This window comes from Saccostrea echinata, unplaced genomic scaffold (assembly GCF_033153115.1).
Source record: "Saccostrea echinata isolate AGI-Se365-2 ecotype Australia unplaced genomic scaffold, CSIRO_AGI_Sech_v1 ptg000037l, whole genome shotgun sequence".
Taxonomy (NCBI): Eukaryota; Metazoa; Mollusca; class Bivalvia; order Ostreida; family Ostreidae; genus Saccostrea; species Saccostrea echinata.
In genome coordinates, this window is record NW_026889786.1 from 3129640 (window position 1) to 3144150 (window position 14511).

General features: G+C 32.7%; 1 protein-coding gene across 1 annotated transcript in view; it reads left to right on the forward strand.

Annotated features, from left to right (window-relative positions):
- Positions 1-3327: 3327 nt before the first annotated feature.
- The window catches only part of LOC133200203 (p53 and DNA damage-regulated protein 1-like), an 83705-nt gene continuing 72521 nt past the window's right edge, over positions 3328-14511 (forward strand). The window contains exons 1-3 of the mRNA XM_061336006.1: positions 3328-3412; positions 7952-8114; positions 11253-11353. Coding sequence (XP_061191990.1) covers positions 7978-8114; positions 11253-11353 — 238 coding nt within the window. The 5' untranslated portion in view covers positions 3328-3412; positions 7952-7977. The remainder of the gene's footprint in view (positions 3413-7951; positions 8115-11252; positions 11354-14511) is intronic.

The following is a 14511-nucleotide window of genomic DNA, read 5'->3' on the forward strand; positions in this document are numbered from 1 at the left end:
GAAATTTTGGTAATTCCGTTTTTGCTTAAGGTCTTGAGTCTTGATGATTTTTTTTTCCAGTTTTTGGTGTGTACAGATAATTTTTCATCGTATGCTGAAATATGGTCATCAATGTTTATGTTATGAAATCTCAAGTTATTTTTTGTAGAGGAAATGGAGAAAAAACTAAATATATAGAGTTTTTTTTTAAATCAAAGACATTTGCATGTATATCGTTAGGAAGTCAAATGTAGCCATGTTCATGTTGAAAATAAAATTTAATCTTAATACTCTATTCTTGTATAAGGATATGTACTTATTTAGTATAGTTTTCACCGAGGTAAAATATTGAGTTATTGCATATTAGATGTATGATTTTTTTCATGAATAATCATCTACTAGAGAAAGTCCGTCAAAACTGAATCAGAAATTTTAAAATCAAAAAATATAGTTCCATACTTTAAAAACACAATTGAGAGATCGTTTCCATTTTAAACTGAAAACAAACAAGGCACAACTTTTACAATATATGTTTTTAAAACAACCACCTTTGTTTTAACCTTTTGAATTTGAACGTAAAGGATTCAACAATCTCTTTGTTTGTAAAGTTTTTATCATAAATGTGGTTGATGTTTTCTTTAGTGTCTGCTTAGCCTAGGTATACAGAAGGCGTCTGACAAATCTTTTATGTTGGTGTAAAATTTCTTCTCTTTTTAAAATCTTGTATATGATATCACTTTTGTTAACTGCAGTCATAACTCTTAATATCTAGGTTACCTTGACGTTGTTGTGCAGGCTTCAACAAAAGGGATTGTCATTTATATAAATAGCATTAATTTAAGCGAGACAAAATTTGCCGCAGTTCATACTTACAAACAAACAGCCGAACCACTTCTACATATGTACCACTTCAAAATGCAGAAATGTGAAATAAACTTATCTCCCAAAGCAAGAATCTCTTTGTTAATAGGATGTGTTTCACTCTTTTCACATATTGGATACTCGATGTGCCATAAAAGATAGTACTGAAGGAACATCTTGCCACCTACTCGACAATTCTAATAAATTTAAACTCAACAAATCGATGGTCTGATTTTACAACATTTCCCTCCATTTTTCAACACTTAGATCATAAAATTTAATGCAGTGATTTTTTTAAACCTCTTTTATCTGTATTCTAACACGTTTTACCACTTTTATCGCAGAAAAGCGCAACCAGATTTGAGAAATATTGATCTCAATATTTCCATGAAGTTCAAGGTGAAAATTTCAATGAAGATACGTTCAAATCATGAAAAATGCAAAAGTTTTACGATCTTTTTACAGGTCGCACTGAAATAGTACCCAACTAACTTCAGAAAATGACGTCTATGGGAAATGCAAAAGTTTGGTTCTTTTTCTTTCCTAGAGGTCATGCTGATATTATCGGTGACATTCAAGATGAAGCACAAAGCAACAATAACAATATATAGGTATTAAAATACATTGACAACTACTTGTATATACATGTAGCATAGACAAGCACGCACACTTTACGACAGAAAACAATCACAATTTAAAATCATTAAACATTCATTTAAAGGCCTTGCTTATTGATCGATCTGATCACATTTAAAAGCCATTAATTTTTAGAGATGTATCACTGCATTAAATTCTCTCTTGAACACATTTTATATACTAGTATTAAATAGCACTGCATCATATTGTTTTTTTTTGTTTGTTTGTTTGTTGTTTTGTTTTTTGTTTTGTTTTTTTTTTGTTGTTGTTTTTTTTTTGTTGTGTTTTTTTTTTTTTGTGTGTGTGTTTTTTTGTTTTTGTTTTTGTTTTTTGTTTTGTTTTGTTTTGTTTTGTTTTGTTTTGTTTTGTTTTGTTTTTTTTTTGTAATTATAAATATATATGTAATTGTGTTCTATTACTATACCATACATAATTTAGGTAACCTGAATCACTTGCTTGTCGAGTGTCGTTCCCAAATTTTTGAACTTTTACAGCATCTTCACAGAAGCGTTCAACCGATTTCAAGCAAGTTTGGTGCATGTATAGAGCATATCGGCAAAGGGAGACAAAATTTGTGAATGCCATGGTCCCTGTCCCTCTGGGTTCTGATATGAGGGATGTTGCGAAAACCATCAAAATCCATGCAATTTTCAAAAGTCTTCTTCTTGTCGATTGGACATCCAGCAGTCAAACTGTTGGTATGAATATAACAAGCAAAATTGTGAAATTTATGGCCGCAATTTCAGGGATTCTGGAATTAGGGTGTGGCACTATTGATCATATAGTAAAAATGATCACAAATATGATTGATTATTATTGTTTTACGCCGAGTCGGCAATATTTCGGCGATACAAATATGAAAATGTTTAAATTCTTTAAAAAATCTTCTTTTCTCCCCCTTTTATACTTAGCAGACAAACGAGACGTGAGTTCATGGTTATAATGAACAACAGTGCAACCAACATCTAAAGGAAAATTTGCTATAGCAAAAACTATACTCAGAAAAAGTGGGGGGGGGGGTTCTAATAAAATTAGCCTCTAGTATTAGATGAATCTGAGTTTTCTGTCGACATTTTACAATTATATATCATGTAAAGGCACAATAAAAATAAAATTTACCCCCTCCCCCCAAAAAAGAAAAAAATAAATTTAAAAAAAAATAACCTTAAAAAGATAAAAAGAAATGAAAACAAACGATCAAAATGATATCTCTTGTCTAGGCTCTCTTTTTTAGGAGGCGGAGGGGGATATAGAAACCTGAATTTTCTTCTGAAATGCTAAAATTATCGATCATAAAAAGGCACAATAACAAAGTAATTTTAGAAAATCCATCTGTAGTCCGAGGTGATTTTTCTTGTGCAGTTTTTACAATGCAACCATGGAAATGTGAGAACAAAAGAAATGACGTTTTCCGACAAAACACAGCGTCATGACATAGAATTTGTACTTTTTATTTTAAAATTTTGACTCGTTTTTAGTTTATAAACAATGACATGTTATATATCATTTTAAAAAGGAGAAATTTGTCTATCATGATCACTAAACACCTCAAAATGTAATATATTTGACTTAAGGGTGCATGGTTTTTGCTTGACGGTCATCAATATATATTTATAGACGTATATATATTACAATACGGGTAAACACACATACACACAGACACACGCACAGATCCAGATCAATTAAGCATAACACATAATTGTATTAATAACATATAGTAAAACGATTTGAATGTTGTTTTACTATTATCTAACTGAGATAAATAAAGCAGAAAAAGTTGACTGAAGCACTTTTCCCATCGGGTTTGGTATTCAGTATATTTAATAAACAAGATGGCGGCGCCCATGATAATCATGATTATTTTGACAGTTTCATGAAATTGCTCATTCCTTTCATTGTCTTTCGTTCTTCTAGTATTTCACTTTCTAATAACTTGGTAAGTTTCCTAATTTTCTCCTACTTTGTAAATGAAATTAAATTATTTTCCTTATCATATTGTCATGCATACCAGTAATCCGAGATTCCTCTGACTCTAACCCCTGCTTTTATATTTTGACATGTGCAGGGGCACATGTCAAAATGTAAAAGCAGGGGTTAGAGTCAGAGGAATCTCGGATTAGCATACCAGAGACTTAAAGTGACAGTACGGCGCATCTCATCAAAAAACTGACTAGATAAAATTTTCCGACAAGATTTGGAATTTTTTTACTACTCATAAATGTATAAACTTTCAGAAAATTACAACTTTTACAATTAAATAATTTGGATTATTTCATTAAAATTAATAGTTATTTATGGGACGTAAATATATACATCCCAACGTGTTCGGGGTTCCACATTCCATGCTATGCATGCATGCGTAGTTTTCATAAACAAAACAGCATGGTTAGAGAGGGAATCCCGGTAGGCCTGCTACATTGACCAAGTCGACCAAAAAGAAAAAGAAACTGAAAATAGAACTTGAAAAAGCAACTTTCATGACTAAAATTTAGTTTGGGGATTAATAAAATTGCTGGATAAGGAAGAAACGGGAACTCGGCGACACTCACGCAGGGCTCTCGAAGGTTCTATTCGACAGGTTTGTTGATACTTGTTATCATTTCTCATTTTTCCGTCGCTTTCAAAGAAAAAAAATAGTGTAAACTTAACATTAAAAATACATCTTTGACTTATAAACATTGTTGCCATTTGAAATGCTAATTTTTTTTAACTGTGCAGTAAAATATTTTGTTTGACGTTTGCCGCGATAACGTATGATTAGTTGGTTTTTCCTTTCTCGGACCCCAATACAAAATACGTAAACATTTGTACTTTCAATTCTGTTAAATTCGCCTGAATGCAGACTAAAATCTTTACGATTATTATTTTAGATTATTTTATCAGAAAGTAATGATAATTTGTGTTTTTGAAAATTATAGACTCTACCGTGTAGGCACGTGCCGTTTTAGAATTCACGTGGTACAAATAAACAGATCTAAGATTGCTCCAGTTCGTACGACCCTTGATTTTCCGGCAGATTCTAATTACGTTAATTTTGTTTGAGTAGAGAATATTTCTGTTTCTCAAACTGCTTACATCAACTTTATACCTTATTTCTTAATGACATATTGGGTAAATTTGGATGAAATAGCACACATCTTGCAGCCGTACTGTCGCTTTAAATAAAAAATGTTATGTCTGTGCAGGGACCTATATACTAACTTACTTAGTATACTTAGTATAAAGGTCCCTGGTCTGTGTATGCACATGTATGTTCGTTCGCCCTAAAACGCGTTCTTCCTGATTTTTGTTTGCCCAGAGCGGCACTACAAATGACTGATATGCCCCGTAATCACCGAAATATACCCCCGAAGGAATCGCCGAAATGTCACCGAAATACCCTTGTTTTGATATTATTAAACAAAAAATATATAAATAAATATTGATGATATTAACTGTTCTAAAGCTAGCTGCTAATATCAGAGGGTCATCTAGCTGCAGATCTGTAGTTCTAAAAATATAGGGATATGGCCAGAGAGCTACAGTAGTGAGTACCCCCCATTGAAAAAAAATGTATATTTTTTACACAAAAAATGGTGCTGTTTCTGGAATAGCAATAGCAATTTATAGCAATTTGTTTTAAAATATTTAGTTTAATTTTCAGTTCTACATACCTTTCATACAAATTTTTATAAATAAAAGTATGTTCGATCTAAAGCTCATTCACCTAAGGTCCAATCACCTTAAATATTTAAGTCGACAAATTTTGTAATCTTTATTGATTTTATCCTGGAAACTCTGTCATCATAAGCGGAAAACATGCTGTGTTACTCCTTAGTTGCTTTTGATTTGTTTCTTGTTTGCTACACTTAGTAATGGACTTGAACATTGTTGTTAGTACTTAAAAGACAAAAAGTGCAGTTATTAGACTTCTAAACACCACTGTATAGAATGTGTATCACATCTGTATACATTACATCCAATGAACCAAACAAGACCTTTCTGAATGTACTATGATTTGACCTGGACGTTTGACATCAATAGTAGATTTCAAAAAATTTAAACTTAAAACATAGCTTTCATACTTGAAGAGACAGGGCTTTCATATTTTTATATGTGCATTACCTTTGCAGGGGTAGACAAATAGAATTTTTCAGTACTTGCATGCCCTCGGACATGTTACCCTTGTAAAAATTACTTGTATGCTTGTCCCACCTTTTTGTTTAATAATACAAAATTAAAACATAATTATTAACATTTAGGACCAACCTAGACCCAAAATCACTTAATAATTCTCCCATAAAGAAATTTAATACGGGGATTTTTTTTATTCTAGCTAGCGTGTGGGGTGAGCATTGGTTATTAAACTTCAATTTTTAAATACATGTAAATGTATATACATGTATACATATATACATACACACAACTTTATGATTGTGTGTGATCACCATTCAATACCTCCAGTTTTAATAACAGCAACATGTTTGTATGAGTATCATGTATTCACAGCATGAATTTTACATTTTGACAATAGAAAGGTCTAAAATCCTTTTCAACTTTTTTGACATGGCATTGATACCTGCCACGTTTAACGTCTTGTGTAAATTTTAACAACACATGAATGGGTTAATTCTAGAGGAGTTCCGACTGAGTATTTGATGTAGTGGTCAACTGCATCGAAAACAGACACTCCATTGAGATTCATTATATTTCAGAAGCAGTAAAACAAACATTTGAGGATATGTTTTTTAGCTCTACTGGTCAGAGACCAGAAGAGCTTATGCGATAGTAAGGTGTCCCTCATCCATCCGTCTGTCTAGCTGTCCAGCTGTCTGTCTGTCTGTTAGTAAACAATTTTTCAAAATGCTACTCCTCCTACAGTTTTAGTCTGATTTCAATACAACTGGGCACACAAGTAGACTACACTAAGATACATAATATAGTGCATCGGTTTTTGATTTTTTTGAGTGGTGTTGCCATGGTTACTAAAAATAGAAATTTCTTTGAAATTACTTTAAAATGCTACTCCTATTACAGTTTTGGTCTGATTTCAATATAACTTGGCACACAAGTAGACTGTACAATAATACAAAATACAGTGCATCGATTTTTGATTTCAATGAACAGTGTTGCCATGGTTACTAGAAATAGAAATTTCTGAGTAATTCCTTTAAAATGCTACTCCTCCTACAGTTTTGGTCTGATTTTAATATAACATGGTACACAAGTAGACTGTACTATCATACATAATTTAGTGCATCTGTTTTTGATTTCAATGAATGGTGTTGCCATGGTTACTAAAAATAGAAATTTCTGAGTAATTCCTTTAAAACGCTACTCCTCCTGCAGTTTTGGTCTGATTTCAATATAACTTGGCATACAAGTGGACTTCACTTAGATTCTTAATATTTTGCATCGTTTTTTGATTTAGATGAACGGTGTTGCCATGGTTACTAAAAATAGAAATTTCTGTGAAATTCCTTAAAAACGCTACTCCTATTACAGTTTTAGTCTGTTTTTAATATAAATTAGCATACAAGAAGACTATACTAAGATACATAATTTACTGCATCGGTTATTGATTTCAATGACAGTGTTGCCATGGTTACTAAATATAGAAATTTCTTTAAAATTCTTTTAAAATGTTACTCCTCCTACAGTATTGGTCTGATTTCAATCTAATTTGGCACACAATTAGAATACACTATGATACATGATATGTATTTCATTTTTGATGTCAGTGAATGGTGTTGTCATGGTTACTAAAAATAGAAATTTCTGTGAAATACTTTCAAAACCCTACTCCTCTTACAGTTTTTGTTTGATTTCAATATAACTTGGCACAGAAGTAGACTACAATACATTAAGATACATAATTCTATTTATTGTTGCATGTTGCAAAGTTTTAAATCCAAGTGCAACTTTGTTATACGTACAGACCAGTAGAGCTACAGTCTCATCAGAGACTTCTGGTTTGTTAAAAACTGGAAAAGCACTTGTCCACAGGCAGGTACCACTTATCAAATAACTTGCCTGCAAAAAAAAAAAAAATTGGTTGTCCCAGACGTTGGGCAATGCTATTTGTCTAGCTCTGCTTTGACAAGACTTTTACAAATATATTATGATTTTTGACCTCATAACATTGACCTTGAAGTTTGACATATAGCTTGATTTTTAAAAACTTTAATTTTGGCCATAAATTGTTCACCAGAAAATATTACTTTAAAAATTTAGCACTTTTTTGTATGACTGAGAGACAAGACAGTTACAGTATGCCATTAATCATTGCACTCCAACCAATAAGACTGCAAATGGGGGGAAGGGGAGCAATTTTCTGAATTTGCTAGTGTTACTTAAAAGAACAAAAATTGGCAAAACCAAATATTTGGCAACTTATTGACTTTTCCTCAGAGAGGAATGTTAGTAGAAACATTGCATCAATTTATATAAAACAGTCACTAGCTTTAAACACTGTGTCAAATTACATGTATTTCAGATTTCACATCAGGGATAGGGTTCAAGATGACAGCAGAAGATGACACAGATTTTATTTTGAATTACATGACAGAGGTGGAAACAGTGGCAGAGGATATTCTAGCTAAAAAGCAGCACATGATAGAACTGGACAAGAAAAGACAAAAGACTAGAGAAGCAATCAGGTTTAACTCTACAATGACAAGTTAGAAATTAGCATTTCATAAAACATTCTGGTACACATGTAAAATGATACTCATAGAGGAAAGACAAAAAACAATTAGGCTTTATTCGTGAAGAATTGAACAATAAAAAAAGGCCATTCAAGTGTATACTCACACAGGAAAGTGTATATTCAAACATATAATAAAAACATGCAATTTTTTTTTGTGATTTCATATTTTTGTTTCACTTTATGTTGTGTTCTATATTAAAGTGAATTGAATTGCATAATTTACAATGTTAAAATCTGGAAAACATTTCATGTACAAGTATCCATGTCACATGATTGGCTTAAATTGATAAAGAAAATGACCTTCACATATTTCTCTTATTTATCCCCAATAAACCCCTGAATTTAATGTGAATGACATAATTTTAGATATCTATCCATGACATTATTTTACATATCTATCCATGAACTATACACAGTGCATATGAGAGTACAAGTAAATGAAAAATGCCAAAATGAGTCCATTTTCAATCATGCTTATATGTATTTAACACTTTATCCTCAATAAGCACTGAAATTAACCAGTGTCTATGATATTCAAAGTTTAAATACCATATGTCCAAAATTATGACACTCATCTGAATTTGCAATATTGTTACAACCCATGGCCTTTGGATATTTTCACAGAATGGAGCAAATTCTTCATGCAGAATTGCCCCCAAATGATAATGGATACATTTTGTGATTGCATAATCATAAACTAACTTTGATGAAATACTTGCTGTTGCATATATAGAGGATATTCAATGTTTTATAGTTGGAAATGGAATTTATTTTACAAGTGTGACAGAATATTTTTAATTTTTTCACAATTGTAAAAATATATAAAAATAAACCTGTACATCTCACTATCTTTTTGTGATGAAGTTTCGTAGGCTGTGACATCATAGTTGAGTGGTTGTGCAACGTACATCATAGCTAAGCAATTATGAGTTTGAAAATTGTACATGTGGATTTTAACAACCTATACTTTGGCAGTATTAAGCTGTTTTAGAGTGATTTATTTTATCTATCCATGGACCTATATACTAGGTCACTGATCTATCTAACTTCAAGGAGTATTTTCTTTATGTTGTAATGCTCTTATTCAGTGAAGGAAAATTGAGAATTTTGCCACACTTTTAACATTTTCACAGTGAAAATATCACTTTTTAGCTCACCTGAGCTGGAAGCTCAAGTGAGCTTTTCTGATTACCCATTGTCCGTCGTCTGTCTGTCCATCTGTCCATCTGTAAACTTTTCACATTTTTGACTTCTTCTCAAGAACCACTGGGTCAATTTTAACCAAACTTAAGACAAAGCATCCTTGGGTAAAGGGGAGTTTAAATTGTAAAAATGAAGGGCCAAGCCCCATTCAAAGGGGAGATAATCAAGAAAAGCCAAAAATTGGGTGAGTCATAAAAAATCTTCTTCTCAAGAACCACTGGGCCAGAAAAGCTGAAACTTATGTGGAAGCATCCTGGGGTATATGTATATATTCTAAATTGTTCAAATCATGACCCCCGGGGGTAGGGCAGGGCCACAATAGGGAATCAACGTTTTTCATTGAAATATGTAGAAAAAAAAACTTTAAAAATCTTCTTCTCAAGAACCACTGTGCCAGAAAAGCTGAAACTTATGTGGAAGCATTCAGGGGTAGTGTAGATTTTAAATTGTTCAAATTATGACCCCCAGGGGTAAGGGGGGGCACAAGTTGGAATCCAAATTTTACATTGAAATATGTAGTAAAAATCTTTAAAAATCTTCCTGTCAAGAACCACTGGACCAGAAAAACTGAAACTTACATGGAAGCATTCTGGGGTAGTGTAGATTCTAAATTCTTCATTTCATGACCCCAGGGGGTAGGGCGGGGCCACAAATTGGAATCCAAGTTTTACATTGAAATATGATGTTAAAATCTTTAAAAATCTTCTTCTCAAGAACCACTGGGCCAGAAAAGCTGAAATTATATGGAAGCATTCTGGGGTATTGTAGATTCTAAATTGTTCAAGTCATGACCCCAGGGGGTAGGGCGCATCCACAATAGGGGAATCCAAGTTTTATATTGAAATATGTAGTAAAAATATATAAAAATCTTCTTCTCAAGAACCACTGGTCCAGAAAAGTTGAATCTTATGTGGAAGCATCCTGGGGTAGTGTAGATTCTAAATTGTTCAAATCATGACCCCATGGGGTAGTGCGGGCAACATTAGGGAATCCAAGTTTTACAATGAAATATGCTGTTAAAATCTATAAAAATCTTCTTCTAAAGTACCACTGTGCCAGAAAAGCTGAAACTTATGTGGAAGCATCCTTGAATAGTGTAGATTCTAAATTGTTCAAATTATGACCCCCAAGGGTAGGGCGGGGTCACAATAGGGAATCCAAGTTTTGCATAAAAATATGAAAAAAAAAAAAAAAAAAAAAAAAAAAAAAAACCTTTAAAAATCTTCTTCTCAAGAACCATTGGGCCAGAAAGGCTGAAACTTAAGTAGCAGCATCTTGGGGTAGTGTAGATTCTAAATTGTTTGAATCATGACCCCTGGGTATAGGGCGGGGCCACAATAGGTACCACAAGGGGGGAAATCAGGTGAAAAACAGCAAGGCCAAAGTTACTCAGGTGAGCATTGGGGCCCATGGGCCTCTTGTTAAATTTTTTTTCTGTGAAAAATATCAATTCAAAATTATCACTTTTCTTCACTGAAAAAATTGCAGAATTTTAGTCTTGTGAATGTAGTAAGTCTAAATCTTTTTCATAATCCTCATTGTATTTTTAAAATGGTGTTTGAAGTGGCCATAATCATAGAAAAAAATGATTTATCAATAATCAACAACAAAGTTTAGTTGCACAGAATGTACCGTATATACTCGCCTATAAGTCGATTTTTTGGGAGTTAAACTTTGGTCCAAAACTTTTTATCTGACTTATACATGAATTATAAAAAGATTGGTATTTCAGCTAATTTAAACTTTAAAAAATACAACCGACTTATAGGCGACGAGTATATACGGTACTTCTGTGATGTAACAGTTTGATTTTGATCTAATAATAGGGGAGAATGAAAAGAAATGCATCTTGATTTTATTAAATATACAGCTTATCATTTTGAAGGGTGCTCCAGAAAGATAAAGTCTCCAGAAAGAAATGGGTTTGCTTTGGAAACATGTTCATTAAAATGCCAACCAAAGAAACAAAGAAACTCCTGGAGAAAGGTAAGATAATGCTACTAACACTACATTACGGTAGTTGTAGGCATGCACTTTGGATTTTATAGACATTTTGTAGACAAACTTTATAATCAGGTTTTTAAAAAGTTGCAACAGAATTTAAGTCTAATATATTTGTAATTTCCAGGATCATGTTGATTAATGGGGCGTTCTCTGTTCTGTTTAACAAAAAAAAATCTGAACATGTTGCTTGTTTAGAATTATTCATTTCCAAGAGTTGTTTCTCTTTAAGTGACTTGTCGCTTACTAACTAGAACATCAAATAATAGATCTATGATTATGACTCATGATAATTTCATAATAGATAAGTTTTAAAATGATATTGGTGCTGAAGACAAAATTAATCAATTTACATGATAAATCCAAATTAAGGCCATGGAAGAAAAACGGCCTTACCATAATAAAACAAATTTTGCAGTGTACTTCAAAAGTTTTATAGGGTTTAATTTAAATACTACATTTAACAGGAATACATGTCAGACATGTATTTACATTTGCTAATATTTCAATTGTCATTGCAGTAATAACAGTGAATAACTTGCTAGTCAAAATAGAGGTTATAAATGGGAAGAATAGATCAAAATGTCAATTTGTTCATGATATACAGTAGATTCATTTTGTGCAATTAAAATTTTACTGGTATGATGGGACGTAATTTAGCGAGTAACTTAAACATAGAAAAGTTTCAATGAACCAACATGTTGACAAGGTTGTGGGGATGTCAGTTCATGGGTATTAGAGAAGCTAGCTAACCAACGTGTACGTGTAGCAGGGGATGGAAGTTTGTGCATTACATTTTCTATTTTGCTATTGACGAAATTCTACACGTATCCACTTACGTGTAAATTGCCGAGTACATGTAAGTCCAAACTTACAGCATACATGTATGTTTCCTTATCTGCTGTTGATTTCAATAAAAGTGTGTGTTTTTCTAAAACCTAAAGATTTGATGCAAATACATGTACTGATATAAAGAACTAAACCTCTATTAATGGAAAATGCAATTATACAGTGTTAAATACACAACATTCAGATTTTAAAAACAGGCTTTGACGGATTAAAATTATTAGAGCTCTTTTCAAATTATTTCTTATAAATATATTCATTAAAAACAGTGATATACATAATAGATTTCATGTGCTTTCTAAAGATTTTAATGATAAGGACTTCTACATTTAATACACTTACAAGTACACATACACGTTATACATTGATAAACAAGAAAAATAATGCAAACGTGTATTTGTAATTCTGACTTGTAGTTTACACGTACAAATACATATACAAGGGAGCTTGCTAAACCTCTTTAATATAAAGGGTGACCTTTGAAAACCATGAACATTGGTCCCCCACAAACAATGATGATTCCACAGTGAATGAAACAAGAGTAATTATCTTTCTTAAAATCAAAATTAAAAATAATTGTATTAAAAGGCGAGTACTTCACTTTCCTTCTTCCTAAAATTATTGTTTTTAACGAGAGCAAAATTGCACATAATGACAAATATCACAAAAGGTGATGTAGGACATAATGACAAATCAGTGTATGCATGGTCATTGAAATTTGTCTAAACTTGGGATAATACTTAATTATAGAGACCTCCCTTTGAAAAAAAAAATCTGAATAATCAGAAATTTTTTCCAAAGTAAGCTCTGCAAGTTATCTGGTACACATCTTTAAAGTTTTCCGACAAGCAGGACTAATCAAATATGTAAGAAATGCATGAACTGAAAAAAGTTAACAAACTGTATTGAAGTTTTTAGTATGAGTTTTTGACATTAATCAGGACAGACATCTCATGTTTATTTTTAAAAAACAATTGCATCAGTTTGTGGCAATTCTTTAATTTAGTATTGGCCAGAAACTTGATAAAGATCAAATCTGAGCCAGGTGGTACCCTCTACTGTTAATACATGAGAATGACGGCAAATTCAAACAAGCGGGAATTTTCATGGAAGTTAAATTACTTAGCAGTGAAGTACCATCTCACAAGGTGATGCCCTAAACTGTGGGTGGGGGGGGGGGGGGCTGATAGGAGGATGTGTTTTTGAATCTAGAAGGTCTATAATCATCAAAATAAGCTGAGCATCATTTTCCTGTTAATACATGTAGCACAAATACTAGTAAACCTGTACTAAAAGTTATCACACAGTTTTAAACAGAAACGAACACTTAGCTACATTTTTTTTGGACAACTCTCATACCTCGTAATATTTTTTAAACAGAAAACCCAAGAATTATTTTTAGCTCACCTGAGCCAAAGGCTCAAGTGAGCTTTTCTGATCAAAATTTGTCCGTTGTCTGTCGGCGTCGGCGTCGTCGGCGTCGTTGTTGTCGTAAACTTTTCACATTTTCATCTTCTTCTCAAGAACCACTGAGCCGATTTCAACCAAACTTGCCACAAAGTATCCTTGGGTGAAGGGGATTCAGGTTTGTTCAAATGAAGGGCCATGCCCTCTTTCAAGGGGAGATAATAAAGAATTAGTGAAAAATTAATAGCATCTTTTAAAAATCTTCTTGTCAAGAACAACAGAGCCAGGGAAGATGAAACTCATGTGGAAGCATTCTCAGGTAGTGTAGATTCAAGTTTGTTCAAATCATGACCCCTGGGGGTAGGGTGGGGCCACAATGGAGGATCAAAGTTTTACATAGAAATATATAGGAAAAACCTTTAAAAATCTTCTTCTCAAGAACAGCAAAGCCATGATGAGTCATATTTATATAGAAGCATGCTCAGGTAGTAAAAATTCAAATTTGTTCAAATCATGACCCCCGGGGGTAGGGCGGGGCCACAATTGAGGATCAAAGTTTTACATAGAAATATATAGGAAAAATCTTTAAAAATCTTCTTCTCAAGAACAGCAAAGCCCTAATTGGTCATATTTATATGAAAGCATCCTCAGGTAGTGTAGATTCAAGTTTGTTCAAATCATGACACCCGGGGGTAGGGCGGGGCCACAATTGAGGATCAAAGTTTTACATAGAAATAAATAGGAAAAACCTTTAAAAATCTTCTTCTCAAGAACAGCAAAGCCATGATGAGTCATATTTATATGGAAGCATCCTCAAGTAGTGAAGATTCAAGTTTGTTCAAATCATGACCCCCGAGGGTAGGGCAGGGCCACAATGGAGGATCAAAGTT